The sequence below is a fragment of the Armigeres subalbatus genome, chromosome 3 (genome assembly GCF_024139115.2).
Source record: "Armigeres subalbatus isolate Guangzhou_Male chromosome 3, GZ_Asu_2, whole genome shotgun sequence".
NCBI lineage: Eukaryota > Metazoa > Arthropoda > Insecta > Diptera > Culicidae > Armigeres > Armigeres subalbatus.
Window position 1 is genome coordinate 188,635,901 of NC_085141.1, and position 19,815 is coordinate 188,655,715.

A 19,815-nucleotide genomic window follows, 5' to 3' on the forward strand; every position below is an offset into this window, starting at 1 on the left:
TTGCAGGCACGGAAAATATCCACCTAGATGCCCCTGAAATATCACTTACCTCCGCTCTTCTTCTTCTTCATTGGTATTACATCCCCCACTGGGACATTGCCGCCTCGCAGCTTAGTGTTCAATTAGCACTTCCACAGTTATTAACTGCGAGGTTTCTAAGCCAAGTAACCATTCCTGCATTCGTATATCAGAGGCTAACACGATGATACTTTTATGCCCAAGGAAGTCGAGACAATTTCCAATCCGAAAATTGTCTAGACTGGCACCGGGAATCGAACCCAGCCACCCTCAGCATGGTCTTGCTTTGTAGCCGCGCATCTTACCGCACGGCTAAGGAGGGCCCATTACCTCCGCTCGCGAAGTCTCATTATGTTTAGGTTATGTATCATTCATTCTTGTTTACAATGTCGGGCTTTCGCAAACGCCGAAGCTGTAATACTGCAATCACACTAACACAATCTCACTTAAATTGTTTACGTGGATATACAGTCATATTCCCATGATTTTTAGTAAAAGTTACGTGAATTTCAGGTGAGCATTACTAACGTCACGTAACAATCGTCGTTTGTTCAAGACAGATCAGTTACGTGATTTTTCACGTGAATATGACGTGATGATTTTTTAGAGTGTATCCTTATTCTCTTATTTGACTTAAGGTACACTGGGGGAAGTGGAAAAAAGGAGCAAGTGTAAAAATCGACTCGAAAAATTTCAATTGTACAGACTTTACAGTTTTTACCACACCATAACATTGTGCAAAAATACAGTTTAATGTTCACTCTACTACTATGTTATAATTTGTGTAATACTTACACTAACACAGTTTACGCTGGAGCTGTCATTTTAGGTTTCACGAGAAGTTAATTTTTGCATTCATAAAATCATTTCTTACTTGCATAAATTGTTCCTTTTTCCGGTGATTTTGCACCACAGGTGACCATTATAATACAATTAAACAAATCACATTCAATTTGTAGTGGTTGATAAATACTATGAAAGCAAATAATTCAACTGATTGGACTAATATACATAAGAAAACGCCTAATAAATACACTTATCGCTATTGATACCTTTCACATGTTTTACATATGAAAAAAAAAATATGAGAAAGATAAAAATAGCACTGATAGGTAAATATATTCCATAATAAGAGGTGAGCCAGCCTAGGGCTGAAAGCCTCTAAAATAAAGACAATAATAATAATAATATTCCATAATACATATTCATGTATATTCATAACAAGTTTCGCCATTGAATGCAATTTGTTGCGAACAAATCGGGTATGGACAAGTGCATGAAAATAGGTGATAATTTTGTACGTGTACTGCGCCGCATTATTGCCCTTCCTTATCTTCTTGCCATTCCTGTTCCATGTACTCCAACGCTGCAAATGTTCACCGCCGATTCTTGCACCGAATTGTAACCCACCTGGTTCTCCACAATGCAATGGCAATCTGGCTTCCGTACAAAGCTATAGCCAAATCATTGATGTTCCGCTTGACATAGACCAACGAAATGTTGTTTTAATAGTACTAAAACGAAACACGCATTGCCCGTGTTTGTTTCAAACTCCACCTCCGGACAGATACCGTATACACTGTTCCAGAGCCGAGACCATTCGCAGCAGGTGGAATATTCGTGGGTACCATACCTCCGTGATACAACTTTTGACTTCGATTTTAGACTCGTGTTGGTGTCCCGGCTATGACAGTGTCCAGCGTAACGGAGTTCCCGAAGGCTTCTATGGTTTTGGTTTTGAAAGACGTCGAAGTTGAGACGAGGAACGAGGCCGTGTCCGTTATTGCCGAAAGTTGGTTCTGCAGCGTACGCTATGGTGTGGTGGTTAGACTCCGTTAGAAAACTTCCACATGCGGTATTGCCCCCAGTTGTTACGCTTGCACTCACACTTCCGGCGGTCATGTTATTGGCGTGAATGGATATACAGGTACACGTAAAAAAATTTAATGTTGTTTATTATTAATATTTCTAATACTTTTTTGCCAAAGCAGGCGCTTAATGACATGTATAAGAAAAAACTTATACATCGCATTAGTCACATACATTCGGAAACTTATACTTTTCATTAACTTATGAATGTTATTAGCATTATGATATGGGATCATTCATTAGGTGGCATAATGAAGAGTATAAGTATTTTCGAATGGTTTTTTGCCATAACATATAAGGTTATTTTTTTACGTGTAGATAATTCATGCCGCTGCCGACATTTACAGGAGTAGATGTTTCTATACTGGTAGCAGCCAGTGCTACCTGAAGATTGGCTATGCTGTCGAGTGACTAAATGTGGCATCCGTCGTACAAATAGCGATCCGACGGGTACAAGAAAGTACGGTGTGCAGCGAATATGGTGGATCCATCAGATTGCGTAGGACTCCTCCATAGACTGCTTGATTTGTTGGAAACATGCAGCTATACATCAAGCGGAATGGATAAAGCTTCTTTGTACATAAATACTTCAGACGAATCTTTTTGCCACAATTAAGCGGCAGGTTTTTTTTTCCAGCGGATGGCCTGCGATCGACGTCAGATAAATTGGCAAGCAGGCCAAGTCTCAGTTGGAATGTAGCCATAGAAGAAAAAGAAGATGGAATCATAGCTGTTCTGTTCCTTTGTTCCATCTTCAAGAATCCAGATGCACTGTGGATAACTTCTGTGCACTGCTTGTTTGGATTGTCGAATCATCCCTGGAAAGTGGATAATCATTATTTTTTCAACATTCTGGATAATTTATTGTAAACAGAACGAACCTGCGTAGGCATGATTGTGTTCAATGCCCATAATCGAGTCATGAACAATCAGGTTTTCCGAGGAGTTATTTCCCCACATGGCCATATGATACGATAAAATTTCAATAATAACAATAATTATTAATAACTAAACGAATTTAATTTACTTTTACGGCATTTCAGCGAAGGAAAAATATTTACTTTACTGCACTGGATTTTTGACATGATCTCATTAAAAACAAAAAATATCGATGCTGTCAGTTGTACACGGTGCGATAAATAAGCGAAAAACAGATGATAACTGACAGCGTTGTATAGTGTCTTTTCAGTTGTATACCTAGAACTCTACACATCGGTGGAGATTTCAAGCGCAACACCGAAAAAATCCTAGTGTCGCGTCCCGGTTATTAGTTCCTGCCTATACGTTTTGCTAGTAGAAAACGATAATCGTAATCCTACGTCAAAATGACGAATTGCAGAATGCTTATCAAATTCAACTAATCTCTTGCTTGAAAGCAAGATACAGAAACTTGCATAAAATCAAGTGTAGAAGACGGCGTCAAGTGCGAATGGGAGCAGAATAACGATAAGAAAAAAACAGAGTGGGTGGTATAAGATACGACTATAGGGTAAGAGAACTATTTTGTCGATCGACACATTTTTTTTTTGCTTTCGAATGACACAATCTATTTAAGTTCACAGACCGCTTACTTTAACCCATAAATACATATCTTAACATAACATGACAACATGACCTACTCAGCTGATTAATTATTTTTCTTAATTTTGCCGGAAAAACTGAATGGTTTTACTTTACCAATACTAAATACCGATCATGTTACCGGATTGGAAACCCTGTGTTCATCAACGGAAGAAAGTGTACAGCAGTAAGTTGCCTTTACACTCCGTCTGTGTTGTGTTGTGTGTATAGTAAGCTTGTACAAAAAGTGCAGAACGGAATCGAAAAGACGGACGAAATGTAAAACAACATGAAACCTGCTGCTCTGGTAGAGTGCTAGTAGTGGACCGGCTGACTGCCGTCACCTTTCCCGTATTTCTGTATTTGTTAGCGCACATGCATGTAGGTACTCCGCATCCGGCCAGTCAGTGGCACAGGCAGCAACAGAGAGCAGCGAAGAGCATGTTGAGTGTTTTGCCAGTAAGCCGTTAGTCGTCAGTAGGTACAGATTCTCCGCTGGATGTGTGCCTTTTGGGACGGATGCGCGTTCGGTTGGTTGGCCTCCAAGATCCGTTTACTTTACCTTCAGCGTTTTATCTAACCGTAAAACGTCTTAATCGCGTTTTCTTGTGCAAGTTTTTATTTGTTTTGCGTATGTGTCATGTTGTTTGCGAATTCCTCGCTGCAAGAAGAAGATTGCTCTCCACCGAACCGAAAAGGCTAATGTCCTTGTTCTAAATTCGTAGTCATCCTAATGAACTAACACGTTGTGGTTGTTAGTTTTGACCTTAAAATGCGTGAGTGTCAAACTTGAAGACAGTGAACATATGCATGTCAGTGCGGAACAAATCGCTTTCTTAGTGAAATTTGCGATTTGCAAAGTGGCTGTAAAAAGCGAAATGGAAAAAACTTGCCCTCCCGGCGTGTATTCAGTCTGGTCCGGTTTCTGTCTACATCCAAATAATCCACAGTGGGTAAAACAATAAGAAGCGAAATATTTAACGCCAGTACAAGGAGAATTACGTTTTTGTTTGATATTATTTTAAAATTTTATATTAAAATTTGAAAATTTGTAAGTTCAAAGTGTTCCATATGGAATTCAAACATAGATACGAATTGTACTTATAAGCCTATTTTACAAGCAGCATGGTATTTCATACGACTAATTATGTCTCAACCCATTTTGTTCTAATCTTGGAATGTTAAAATATTTACGGAAAAAGTATTGAAAAATCAACGACATGTAAATAAGAACTGTATATTCAACTACCTTGCGAGCAAAAGCGTAGGATTGCTAAACCGTAGATGACGAGTTCGATTCTCGATCCGGTCTAGGATGTTTTCGGGTGAAAAAAAAAACTTAGTGAAACTGCTGATTAATCACTAAGTTGAAAGGGAGGTCAAGTTCGAGTGGTCGAGTGTAGAGCCATTAAAGAAGAAGAAGAAGAATAAGAATAAGAAGAAATAAATATGTACACATACTCGAAAAGTTGTTGAAATTCACACGAAAAACAATACACATAGAGGGAATATGCCACAAACATAGTAAATTTAAGCGATTTATCGCCTAAATGTATACAATTTCTATTACCTTTTGGAACTGAATCGTATCAATGTCAGGCGAACTTGTTGGGAAGAGCCATGGCCACAATAGTGTAATTTTCCGGGTCGATTTTTTTTCTGTTTAACGTTAAAAATCGTTTTAAATTAAAACCAATTTTAAAGTATAATATCAGAAAGTTTTATACAAATTTTCGTTCGTTTTTGGTAGATTTTCTTATAATAAGTAAGATTAATCCTAATTGTTCTCATGGAAGGTTTATATTTTATTCAAAATGTTATTTAAGGTATGTTTGAACTTCCTTTCAGACGATTCGAACCTTCGATGTTTTATTCAACTTGCTATATATAATTATTATTTCAAATTATTTTCAAGAATTTCACTTGTAACGTATTATTCCAAATATCTTGTCAAAATAGATCAGAAGTCTTCTTTTGGGGTTCTACATTCACACTTGAACTTGCCTGTCTTTCAATGTAGTATTCCATTAGCATTTCCTCAGTTATGCATTCAGATGTTTTCTATGCCCGCCGTTGCATGAGTGAGTATATGTGTGGCAAACACTATGCTCAGGGAGTCGAGCCGAAAACATCCTAGACTAGGCCGAGAATCGAACTCACTTCCTACGGTAATTCTACGCCTCTACTCGCAAGGCAAACTAGATACCCCAAAAGTACTTTCTGCTATAAAATAATTTCTTTCATAGAGTATTAGCTTCCTTTGTAATAGTGTATATTACATTTTTAATACGACTAAGAGTGAATTTTGAACATACAATAATTTTGTAATGTGCTTTGAAATCTACAGCTTCAATTCAATTGTAACTATAAAAACTATCAAAACACGCAAAAACTAAAAGCGGTTCTAAAAGTTCCGTTTATTGTGCACCCACTGTGCAATTGTTGAAGCCATGAGAAGTTCACAAAAATTGGATCAATGTTGAGCTAATGGAACATGCAATATGTATGGGGAAAAAAGGTGAACAACAGTGCTTTATAGCGATCTACCTACCTCAACCAACACCTCGCCTCTGTGCTCCATTGACCGATTGTTTACTTTCGTGGGACCGGTTAGGTGGAGGACTGCGTGAGAGGATCGGAAGTTGATGTGGAACTGCAGTCGGCGAGGGTGTATATGTGTTGCATAATTGATTCATCTTTATCTAGTTGGGTTTGTGTGGTTGCTGAAAACGTGATCGTGGAAATGTAATTCAATGTGGAAGTATTTCCCATGCGGAAAGTATTTAGCTGGTGCATGATTACATGGAGTTATGAACTATTTGCACTTGATTGTTAGTTTGAATATGCAACGCAAATTGTACTTTACTTACGTACGCATTCATTCAACAGGTGGTAATTAATGCAAAGATAAGGGGTGAAGTGAACCATTTAATTGGATAATACTTAATTCAATTAGACGCTTTAAAAATGTAATAGGTGCCCTGCTTTTTGAACTTCTATAATCCGGAGTTGACCCATTTGTACAACAAATGGGCTTCACGCTGCAAATATAGGGTGAATTTTTAGTTAAGAAGAAGAAGTGGACAATTGAATTAATGCGCACTTCACTCGTTTCTGGGATTTCTGTGAATTTTACGAAATACTCACACAAAAGAACTGTTCCGTAATAAATTTTATAGCTTTTCTAGGATTCTCGAAATTTTCAAAAATCTGTTAAATTCAACACAAGTCAGAATAAGAAAAAAAAAATTGTACTCCAAGATCGTTTAAAAAAGGTTTAGAAGGGGACTGTTTGACGAAGCCACGAAAACTTACGACAGATCAAGTGATTGAACAACTAATGATCTTTTGGTATAAAATTTGATTGAAATTTTTTTATTATGTTAAGTTTTAGTTTTAAGTTTTCCGATATAGACACAAGCCAGCCTCGGGATGAAAGCCTCAATAATAAGAAACAGAAATAAATGCTGTCTAACGATTTTGTAGCTTTTCGATATTTTGTCTTATTCACCGATTTTTTTTTGAAAACTCGATATGCACATACACAGCATGTGACAGATTTGATTCGAAAAATGAATGCAGGTAAACCACTTTTTTTCGGTGAAGTATTATCACACGTAAAGTCCTGAGGGTCGTGGGTTCAAACAAAAGATATTTTAGTTATAAGATAAACATTGTCGCTGTCGTCGCTGTCCGGAACATTTTTTGCTGGCGAGGATAGGGGATCTGAATGTCAACGAAGGAAAAATACATACGATTTGACAGTTTTGTACCACACATGTTTCGGACAGCAGAACAAAGGGAACTGAAGCGACAATCTTTATCTGGTAACTAAAATATATTTTGTTCAAACCCCATCGAAGGAAAGTGGTTATCACTAATACTTCGATTTTAAGCTTTCACCTGCTGTGCAGGAGCACATCGGGTTTTCAAACATTGTAATTAACGTCCATGTCGAGTGGCCAATACCCGGGAAATAAGAAAACAATTAGGACTAGACGGAAATTTTATCGAATATATTTATTGATCAACGAATTTATCGATCAGATTGTCCATTGATTAATTTTGATTTTTCGACGGTATGCTTCAATTTTTGGAATAATTTTTTTAAATTTCCCTGAAATGTTTACAGTTTTCGTGCAAATTTAAACCAGTGCTGCAAAGTGTCACCGTTCAAGAATGATAGGAAAACTTTCCTGGTGTTGTGGTTTTCATATCCATGTCATCTTGACTATTGTGATGTTCACTTGACCTATGCGGTGTTTCGTTCGAAATCAACGCTCGACAGCAATGGAATAATCCACTTAGCGGAATTAATGGATTTTTGCTGTGATAAAAATGCATGAAGCCAAAATAGAACTTTTGGGAACATTTAAGTGTTCTTATTGTTTATATTGACTTTTTGTGCAATATTTTAAAAGGTGCTGTTAAAAGAAAAGTACATACATAGTTTTTCCAAATTTGATCCAGAGTATCTTTTGAAAAAGGCCAAATTTGTTTTTATTGATTTTTGGATACAAATTAAATGGATACAATTAAAAAACGACGCATCCTACAAAAAAATGTTGTATGGGTGACTATCGCAAAATCAGTCAAAGTTTCTAATAAAGATATCGGAAACAATTCAAATTGAGCCATACACTGAAAAAAATCAGTTTTAAAAATTGAAACTCGATTTGCGAAAAAACACTTTTTTTTTGATTTGTATGAAATTGTGTCTCAAGATAGGTGATTATGTTCCCTACCAACCGTCCATACATCGCAAGCTTGACACTTTTAAGGGAAAAAAGTTTTTCTAACAAAAACTTTTTCTTGTCGGAATTGATTTTTTTTTTCAGTGTCAAGGAGTGTCAGTGGATTTAACATATACATACATATATTAAAATATTCCTGTACTGTCAAGCAAAGTACAATATTTAGGTCGTAACTAATCGCAACGGATAAAAATACTCTGAAAATAATTTCGACAAGAAAAAGTTTTTGTTAGAAAAACTTTTTTTCCTTAAAAGTGCCCAGCTTGCGATGTATGGATGGTTGGTAGAGAACATAATCACCTATCTTGAGACACAATTTCATACAAATCAAAAAAAGCGTTTTTTCGCAAATCGAGTTTTAATTTTTAAAACTGATTTTTTTCAGTGTAGGGCTCAATTTGAATTGTTTCCGATATCTTTATTAGAAACTTTGACTGATTTTGCGATAGTCACCCATATAACATTTTTGTAGGATGCGTCGTTTTGATTGTATCCATTTGAAAAAATCAATAAAAAAAATGTGGCCTTTTTCAAAAGATAGTCTGGATCAAATTCGTAAAAACTTAGTTAGAGCCATTCACAAATACGGCCCATACAAAATACGTTACGAGAGGGTGGGTGGGGGCTTTCAGCCTCAGGTCCATTTTAGCGTTATGTAATTTGTGAATGAACCCTTAATTTAACTATTGATTTATCCAATTTATCAATTGACTTCTCCAAAGCAAGAATCACCAACACTAATGTCACTGTGTAGGATGTGTAAAATAAAAGTGGGTGGTAATCCAGTTGCAGCAAAACTATCACAAATACTTTGAGAGGAATACTGCGGAATCACGCACACTTCTATTCTTTTGGAAAAGTCAATTAAAAACGACGTCAGTCCAATCAAACGACAACAAAATCAATCAATAACGGTGCTCACCTGCACTTTTGACAACTGACCGACCTGATGCTCTTAATGGCTCTCAGCTTGTGGTTGTCAATCTGGGTGTCACGCTTACCGAAGGTACTCACGTGTCAGCTTCTACATGTCACGATGCGCTTGCAGTGATTGTCAGTAAAGAACATCGTTTAAAAGCGTGGTGGTTTTTGTTTTCATATCTGATCATCTGGTGATGGTCACGACATTTTGCAAGACTGATTTAAACTCATTCGAATAAATTTTCAAAAATAAATTTTTCGTAGATTTTCCTGAAATGTTTACAGTTTTCGTGGAAATTTAAACTCATTCGAAGAAGTTTTCAAAAATATGTTTGAATGTATTGGTCTTATTTATTAGTCATTTTTTGTTAGATGCATGCTTTTTAACGTAAATGAATTTTTTAATCCTTCCAAAGAAGCTAAGAAGTAGAAATTTTGTTTTTTTTTCTGGCGATTTTTTTTAAATTTTTATTTGATTTTATAGAAAAGTTTTTCCACTATTCCTTTTAAATTTTATGATTCTTGAAGGTTTTAAAAGTCTCAAATTATTTTTCTGATCAGTTCAGCCTTTCTCGTTCACCAAGGCTATATGTTTACTCCAAAATCGAATAGCAGGCAGGGAGACCCATAATGTTATATACCATTCGACTCATCTCGACGGTTTAAGGTGATGTCTGTTTGTGTGTATGTGCGTGTGTTTTGTATGTATGTATGCAAATAAACTCATTCACCCTTTGAACACTTATTTCAACCGATTTAATCGCAACAAGTTGCATTTGACGGGGAATCCTGTCCTATTGAAAATTGGCCAGATCGCACTATGGGCTCAAAAGTTAAAGCCAAAATACTAGTGTTAAAATAAACGGGTATTGAAGAATTTACGTTTTTGTCATCTATAATCTGCCGATTAGCTATAATAAAGTGTGAATAATGTGACCTATCCACATATCAGTGCTATTTTAAACTTTTTTCATATGTATTTTAGCTTTTTTATCCGCTGTTGCGTAATGCGTGGCCGACCCACATCCATTTATACTCTCAAATTTCTGATCGGTTTTTGATGGCATCGCGACGGAGCTCAGCATTCGAGATCCAGTTGTGAAGGACAGCTGCCCCGAATTGTAAAACGTAGACATCGGTTTGATAAAAGCTTTCAGTTTCTGCGTGATCTGTGCTGATACACACCAAGTCTCACTGACATGCAACAGCACAGATTTTACGTTAGAGTTGAATATTCGAAATTTTGTGTTTCGACTGATCTGATTGGATCTCCGTATATTTCGTAAATTCGCAAAAGTAGCCGTAGCCTTCTTGATCCGTGCTTCCATGTCAATCTTGGTTCTGTCGTCCGACGCTAACTGGCTGCCAACATATTTGAATGTCAGCCTTCTCCACTGTTTGTCCGGCTACCATAAAGATGAAGGTGATGTTCGTGTTGACATCCAACGATTTAGTCTTGTTGACGTTTATGGGGAGACCCGTCGTAGAGCAGCTAGGTTGTTGCATATATCAAAGCGCCATTGCGCCTGAAGAGCAATATCATCAGCCAAATTGGAGTTGTTAAGATGCCCCATAATAAGAGACTATGTACTGGAGCAGCCCACGGTTTGGTAAACAGTCAATCGCACCCACCACGATCTCGACTATTACGATGGGGAACAGTAGCGGAGAAAGAATACATCCTTGCCTTCGATGAGGCCAACAATTTTACCGGAGCTCCCCAGACGATCGAAACCATTTTCGTAGTTAATGAATACCAAATAACTATTCAAAACATAGAATGACTTACTCAGTTTTCTTCTTCACATATTCATTGATTTGATTGGTACTGAGAATGGTCACTGTGTTTAAAGAAGACATTATTGGCCTTGATTATGTTGACTTTTGGCACTAAAATTGTCCTTCAGTTTAACGTCGGGGTCCGGGGTGAGTAATTGTTGAAATCATAATTTAAGTGTTCAGTTTTACAGTATTTTTTTAGTTTACGAAATCTAAATAAATACCTACTCACTGACTGATATTTGATCGGAAATTGTCAATGTTCAGCCGATATTGCATATGTACGAAGTGAGAATGACAAGGAAGGCCGATGTGCTTCACCAAAAATATTCGATTATTTAAAGCTCTGATTGGAACATCTTTTCTGAAGACACAATATTCGAATAATGGTTTGGTAACGAGTTAGGACACATTTTGTATAAATGACTCCTATGAATCGTATTTCGAGCACAAATTTTAGGAAAATGATTTTGGCAATATGGTTTATTCTAGAAAGTTGTTCAAAATGACAAAAAACAAGGCGGAAAAAAATATTGTGTATTCGCTAGCTTAAACCCGAATTTTTTAGATGGTGACCGTTTGGCTTGGCGCTTTTCATGGTGTATTGATGTGAAAATTTAGTAATTTTCTATTGATTCTTCAATAACTTTGACAGGTGTTTAGATATAACAAAGTAGTCTTCTAAACAAACATATTTTTGCCTTTCTCGTAAAACAAAGTTTTACCGAAAGGCTATAGGATTACTCCGAAAATGAGCTTTTGATAGAAGGCCCTCATTATGAACAACTTTCTAGAATAAATTATTAGCATTAGCATTAGCATTGAGCATTCCGCACAAATTCGTAGGTGGTACAAGCCAAGACTATTGTATGAGAGTATCATCACCTTCATCCGTTACCACAGATATTGATTTGGGACTAACCACTATCTCTTAGATGGAAGCAATGCACTCTCCAATAGTCGAGATCTGTCCTGGCCACGTCCTTGTGAATGCTGAGGAAGAGGAAGGATGGTTAGTTGGACACCTATACTTAAGAAAGATTACTAATCGATTCGTCTTGGGCTCGGCTAGCTCGGAAAACTCGAATACCACGAAAATGCCAAAATGTTGATGAGATGTGAAGAAATCTAGAAGGATCTTACATAAACCGATCTGGCGTGTGGCTCTACCAAAAATGATATTTGAGTAGAAAATGTTCCGACCCCGAGCAACGCAGGGTATATTCTCCTAGTTATAATATAGTTTTCAGGTCGAAAACTAAAAAAGCGCACATTTTAGAGCTATTGAACCAGTGGTTGGACTTCATGCTTTCAAAGGCTGCTTCGATCTCTTGCAATGATGTCCAGCTTCTAAGTTGACGCGGGTAATGCGTCGCACCCTTGGTGGCTCATGCCGAGATGTTGATGGTTGATCGGTCGTCGAAACTTAAAGAAGTTGTTCGAAGTGCTTGAACCAACTTTTTAGCTGATCAGTTTTCCATTGAAAATTGGCCAGATCGGACTATGGGCTCCCAAGTTATGGCTAATATACTATTTTTTTAAATACACGAGAAAGGAACCATCACCACTAGGTAGATTATTCAGGTTTTTCTCTCTATGAATTTTCGATGCAAATTTGGGAATTTTCCCCAACACGTAATTTTTTTTATTCAAATTGTAGGAGAAATTCATCAGAATAGAATCCAATTCCAAAATTGCCTCCTCCCAACTTCAAAAGTGTACAAATCTCAACAAAGAAAAGTCAGATCATAGTAGAATCCATTAATTTATTCTTGCTGCATTGCAACATGCATGAAAACATGATTTTGAGTTGCGTAGATTGTCCATTTATTGAGTTGTGTGGCTTTCGTAATCTATGCGGTTTATTCACTCTTCTGCAATAAATTCCTTCAAAGTGGCTACCATTTTAAGGTAAATCGTGACAAATTTTACTAAAGGGTGTACAGTGTACACCCTACACCACCCAAATCAAATAACGTTACTTTCATTTCGCTTGCTCGCCTTATTCACACTGCGTGAGTTTCATTACGAAATTTCCAGTACCGTCGTTGGTGAGTGACAATGGGTCTGGGGTGAGAATGGGTCAACTCAGCGCCCTCACAGACAGTCTGGAGGTTGGATAACTAAATCGTTCAAAAAGGTCACTGACATGCAACAGCACAGATTTTACGTTAGAGTTGAATATTCGAAATTTTGTGTTTCGACTGATCTGATTGGATCTCCGTATATTTCGTAAATTCGCAAAAGTAGCCGTAGCCTTCTTGATCCGTGCTTCCATGTCAATCTTGGTTCTGTCGTCCGACGCTAACTGGCTGCCAACATATTTGAATGTCAGCCTTCTCCACTGTTTGTCCGGCTACCATAAAGATGAAGGTGATGTTCGTGTTGACATCCAACGATTTAGTCTTGTTGACGTTTATGGGGAGACCCGTCGTAGAGCAGCTAGGTTGTTGCATATATCAAAGCGCCATTGCGCCTGAAGAGCAATATCATCAGCCAAATTGGAGTTGTTAAGATGCCCCATAATAAGAGACTATGTACTGGAGCAGCCCACGGTTTGGTAAACAGTCAATCGCACCCACCACGATCTCGACTATTACGATGGGGAACAGTAGCGGAGAAAGAATACATCCTTGCCTTCGATGAGGCCAACAATTTTACCGGAGCTCCCCAGACGATCGAAACCATTTTCGTAGTTAATGAATACCAAATAACTATTCAAAACATAGAATGACTTACTCAGTTTTCTTCTTCACATATTCATTGATTTGATTGGTACTGAGAATGGTCACTGTGTTTAAAGAAAACATTATTGGCCTTGATTATGTTGACTTTTGGCACTAAAATTGTCCTTCAGTTTAACGTCGGGGTCCGATCTATGTGAGTAATTGTTGAAATCATAATTTAAGTGTTCAGTTTTACAGTAATTTATTAGTTTACCTACTCACTGACTGATATTTGATCGGAAATTGTCAATGTTCAGCCGATATTGAATATGTACGAAGTTATTGTGACAAGGAAGGCCGATGGGCTTCACCAAAAATATTCGATTATTTAAAGCTCTGATTGGAACATCTTTTCTGAAGACACAATATTCGAATAATGGTTTGGTAACGAGTTAGGACACATTTTGTATAAATGACTCCTATGAATCGTATTTCGAGCACAAATTTTAGGAAAATGATTTTGGCAATATGGTTTATTCTAGAAAGTAGTTCAAAATGACAAAAAACAAGGCGGAAAAAAATATTGTGTATTCGCTAGCTTAAACCCGAATTTTTTAGATGGTGACCGTTTGGCTTGCCGCTTTTCATGGCGTATTGATGTGAAAATTTAGTAATTTTCTATTGATTCTTCAATAACTTTGACAGGTGTTTAGATATAACAAAGTAGTCTTCTAAACAAACATATTTTTGCCTTTCTCGTAAAACAAAGTTTTACCGAAAGGCTATAGGATTACTCCGAAAATGAGCTTTTGATAGAAGGCCCTCATTATGAACAACTTTCTAGATTAAATTATTAGCATTAGCATTAGCATTGAGCATTCCGCACAAATTCGTAGGTGGTACAAGCCAAGACTATTGTATGAGAGTATAATCACCTTCATCCGTTACCACAGATATTGATTTGGGACTAACCACTATCTCTTAGATGGAAGCAATGCACTCTCCAATAGTCGAGATCTGTCCTGGCCACGTCCTTGTGAATGCTGAGGAAGAGGAAGGATGGTTAGTTGGACACCTACTTAAGAAAGATTACTAATCGATTCGTCTTGGGCTCGGCTTGCTCGGAAAACTCGAATACCACGAAAATGCCAAAATGTTGATGAGATGTGAAGAAATCTAGAAAAATCGTACATAAACCGATCTAGAGTGTGGCGCTACAAAAAAATGATATTTGAGTAGAAAATGTTCCGACCCCGAGCAACGCAGGGTATATTCTCCTAGTTATGATATAGTTTTCAGGTCGAAAACTAAAAAAGCGCACATTTTAGAGCTATTGAACCAGTGATTGGACTTCATGCTTTCAAAGGCTGCTTCGATCTCTTGCAATGATGTCCAGCTTCTAAGTTGACGCGGGTAATGCGTCGCACCCTTGGTGGCTCATGCCGAGATGTTGATGGTTGATCGGTCGTCGAAACTTAAAGAAGTTGATCGAAGTGCTTGAACAAACTTTTTAGCTGATCAGTTTTCCATTGAAAATTGGCCAGATCGGACTATGGGCTCCCAAGTTATGGATAATATACTATTTTTTTTTTAAATACACGAGAAAGGAACCATTACCGCTAGGTAGATTATTCAGGTTTTTCTCTCTTTGAATTTTCGATGCAAATTTGGGAATTTTCCCCAACACGTCATTTTTTTAAAATTCAAATTGTAGGTGAAATTCATCAGAATCCAATTCCAAAATTGCCTCCTCCCAACTTCAAAAGTGTACAACAAAGAAAAGTCAGATCATGGTAGAATCCATTAATTTATTCTTGCTGCATTGCAACATTCATGAAAACATGATTTTGAGTTGCGTAGATTGTCCATTTATTGGGTTGTGTAGCTTTCGTAGTTCTATACGGTTTATTCACTCTGCAATAAATTCCTTGAAAGTGGTTACCATTTTAAGGCAAATCGTGACAAATTTTACACCACCCAAATCAAATAACGTTACTTTCATTTCGCTTGCTGCGTGAGTTTCATTACGAAATTTCCAGTACCGTCGTTGGTGAGTGACAATGGGTCTGGGGTGAGAATGGGTCAACTCAGCGCCCTCACAGACAGTCTGGAGGTTGGATAACTAAATCGTTCAAAAAGGTCTTTTATAATTTAATTTTCTTGCCCTCAGATACATTAAATTTATTCTACAAGCATTATATGTAGTGCTTGTTTACAGATTTCGTACACATTTAATACATATCCGTTCAAAACAGTTTTGTTTTCGATTGGGCAGTTCAACTTGTCGTACACAGATAAAACTATTGTTTAAATAAGTTGATGTTTGGAACTTATAACTAAGCCCAAAACTTAATCAAACTTGTAGATCCACTGAAATGATTTGATTGACTATCATGTGAAAATAAAGCTCATTTTGTTGTTTTGTTATTAACAGTATTTTGTTAATGTCGTTGAATTTTCAATACTTTTGCTGTATGGAACTGCTTTTTTGAATTATTTCTTCATTGCACAAGTTTGTATCAGGATTGCCGTTGAATTTTCATTACTTTTCGCTGTGTTGGGCCAAGGAAAAAGTTTCCTGAAAATGGTTCACAATTTTCTAGTTTTTGTTGGAAATTAACTCCCCAAAAAGTTTCCACAACCACAGTGGTGATGAATTATGAAAGCACTTTTCAGGAACCCATTAACAAGCCTTATATCATCAACTAAATTACTTTGTTATCCGTTTACTACAATGAACGTAGTGTGGTAGAGTGTGTCATCCTAGATATGTACGTGCTGTTGTAATTGAAGTCAAGCCCCCACATTGCGCGATATCAAACAAATTCTGGACTAGTGCAAGGGTCGGAAAGGGAAAAACCTGTTAACAGAAGATGGTGTTGTTAATTAGAGGAAATGCGATCAATAATTCATAAGGTTTCGCTGATTCGTGGTGATATTAGTGCTTACCAGCGATACAACAGGTTGTGTATGGCTGCCCGTGGAACCGAAAAATAAAAACGTGAAGGCGTGTTGAAAAAGTTCGAGTCCAACATTCGAATGAATATGTGATATAGTTCGTCGCCGATGGCGTGTCTCAGTGTAGTATAATTCAGCAGCAGCAGGACTTTCCACGACAGCTCCTTGATTAGTGCCAGTTTGGAGATAGGTACATATAGTTGTACGTACACTGATGTCGTGCCTAGCTGAAGGCAAGGAGCAGACGGAAAAGCGCACGAAAGTCTGGTTTTACGAGTCGTAAAATTTGCTACGACCATGTTGTGTCTCGTGCAAGGTATATCCGGAACGCCGGTGGTGGCCGGCGACAGAAATAGCAAAATTAATAGCTCGGAAGGATCGTCGTCGGAAAAACTTGACGGCTCCGGTAATTCCAACGTTAAGTGGGGAATGCTGCGAAAATCGAGGTATTTATGCTTTCTGATTAATAGTAGTAATAAATTTGAAAGTAAACCTTAACACGCTTATTATATAGAAGACCACCGATTCGCAGAAAAAGCTTTTTGAAAATAGTCATTTCATACATGCTCACAGCTGTAAAAAGTCACAAAAAATAGACACAAATCAAATTCTATTCCATGGCTTGGTTTTTCGTATGGGATCAACATAGGAGCTATGAGATAAAGCCAAGAAGTGGTAACCATATGTAAATGCAAGCAAGTACGACCTAATGTATGTAATAATATTTTCAACAGAATACTTGTTGCTACCCGTTTTGGTTCTTGATATATAAGTAAGTTTTATTAAAATAAGGGTCTCTACTTCTTGTTTCGATGAAATATTCGAGCCAGAGGAAATTTTCTTTCTTTTTCGCTTAACCCTTTTTATCCTCATGAATCTCGCAGATAAATTATTAAATGCTTCCGAAATATTATTCTGTATCCATTAATTACGTAACGCAAAAAATGATCATTTTCAAGGACCCTTTCCACCTATGTCACCCTTTTTGTTGGAAGCATCTGGAAATTTTGAATAAGTCTTTTCACTCCAGATAACCCACCTTCCCCCTCAAAGTGTAATTTATGGATGTTCCATATTTAGGAAATTTATGTCTGAATTTTTACATCTAATCCGGGCGCATTCAATCCGGACGAACTGTTTTTGAGTCCGCCTACTTTGAAAACATGGTTTTGAGATAATCGCGTTTCGCTCGGAGCGCTGCGACAATGCTTCGGTTTTCAGTAACTTTGGAAAGGAGTGTCTCGTGAACCTCGGATAATAGAAATTAGTATCCTCTATAAAATAATACAATAATTTGAATTTTTAATTCAACATCAAATTATCAAATACTTATTCTCCTGTTTTGCAGATCAACGAGCAGCGTTGGCCTCGGATTTCGCCCTCTGCCGAGTTCTCCCACCATAGAGCAGCTGAGTTCCGATGTGCAGATACCCAGCAGTAGCCAACTGTCACGTAGTCCAAGTCACAACAATTCCACTAAGAGTGATCAAAAGTAAGTACCCCCACTTCTTGTCACGGAATGCGAATGTCTTATCTGGGGAAACAATTTCCCGCAAATATCAGCAATTGATGTAGCTACTTGTCCAACCAGATGGCTTGTTCTTGTTGTTATCGCAGTAAATTAAACTGCCAGGTGTTTGCATTGCTATCGTACGGGAAGGCAAGGCACTTGGTCCATTTGATAGAGGAGATATAAGGAGCGCTATCATCAGATGATTGCCATAGATCGCATCATGGATGGTCTTCAGTGTACAGAAAGAGGCGGGTTAGAGCCATGATAACAAAATCAGGTTGATGAATGGTACATCAAATACGACATAAGAGAATGGTCACATCAAAGCGCAATAAACTAACAACATGCAATCTATAATACGCTGTCAACCAATGATATATAAAAAAGGGGTCATCGATAGATATATTGTTTTTAACGTAAGACGGAAACATGTTTTTTTACCCCCATGCAACAATGTAAAAGAAGTTATGAAAAACTCCGATGTGAATAATTAGCTAAAGAATTTGTTCAGTAACAAGAATTTCCATGTGCTCCTCTCACTACCATTGTTCACAGTTCATGAAGAGTTAGTACGCATTAAAACCTCTAACTCGATTTTTTTTCCAGCGATCAGTTCAACCTAGGATGGGCACCGAGGTTTTTTGAACTAATTGCTGAAAAGCTGCTTCCGCTGCAAACAGTTTAGACTCAAACGGTGCAAATTCGAGTCTTACAACTGTTTGGTAGATCTTACACCGTAACACACTACGTCAAAGTGATCTGCCGTGATAGAAGACATGCGAATGCCATTTGGCCGAAGGCCACTAAGCCGAAAGTTGTTTGGCCGAAAAGACCGTTAGGCCGAAAGTCATTTGGTCGAAAAGGTCATGTAGTCGAATAGGTCATTTGGCCGAATAGATCATTTGGCCGAATAGGTCATTTGGAAAAACAAGGTCATTTGACGTCTCACATCTCACTTCTCACTGTGAGAAGGGAGAAATAAGAAGTAAGAAGTGATGAGTAACAAGAGAGGCGTCTCCCTTCTCACTTTGCATTTCTCACTTTACGCAGTGAGAAGTGGTAAATAAGAAATGAAGGGTGAGCTCACTCTTCATTTCTAACTTCTCACTGTTAAAAGTGAGAAATGAGAAGTGAAGAGTTAGACTTTTCACCAGGGTTTTCAGAAATCGGTCTCAATAGATAACGAACAACGATAAAGGAGAGGCAAAAACTGTTCCGAATCATTACAAACCATGATAACAAATTTATCAAACTTGTATAATACAAGTGTGAAAAAACAGAATCGGATAGGCAGCCCCCACCGAAAAATGGTGATTCTCACTTTGTTTTCGCTCCTTTCGTGTTGGTTACTGCACAGCTGTGTAGAACAAGTTAAAATGCATCATCAGAGCCAGTGCTTCCCACATTTGGAGCTTTCTAAAAGAAATTTATCATGGGGTATAGCATCCCGAATCAGTTCTTTATCATGACAGCTTGCGAAAAAAGTCTCTCGCGGTATGCTACATATCGTATATGTATACAGAGACAATAATTGAGAGACTTGTTCTTTCTCTTTAGGATTCAATCCCTGCTTTTCACTTCTCACTTCGCACTACTCACTTTTTACAGTGAGAAGTGGGAAGTAAGTAGTAAGAAGTGAGTCCACTTTTCACACCTCATTTCTCACTTTTCAACTTTTCGACCAAATGACCAAATGATCTGTTCGGCCAAATGTCCTATTCGACCAAATAACCTATTCAGCCAAAAGTCTTATTCGGCCAAATGTCTTATTTGGCCA

The 19,815-nt window shown here is 37.6% G+C and overlaps 1 protein-coding gene across 11 annotated transcripts in view; it reads left to right on the forward strand.

The window, feature by feature from the left end:
- The window catches only part of LOC134226839 (GRAM domain-containing protein 2B-like), a 95,960-nt gene that overhangs the window by 26,900 nt on the left and 49,245 nt on the right, over nucleotides 1–19,815 (forward strand). For 4 of the 11 annotated variants that reach the window (XM_062707861.1, XM_062707865.1, XM_062707863.1 and 1 more), the window contains one exon: nucleotides 17,874–18,017. In XM_062707861.1, coding sequence (XP_062563845.1) covers nucleotides 17,874–18,017 — 144 coding nt within the window. The other 7 variants (XM_062707866.1, XM_062707870.1, XM_062707872.1 and 4 more) reach the window with 7 other exon arrangements.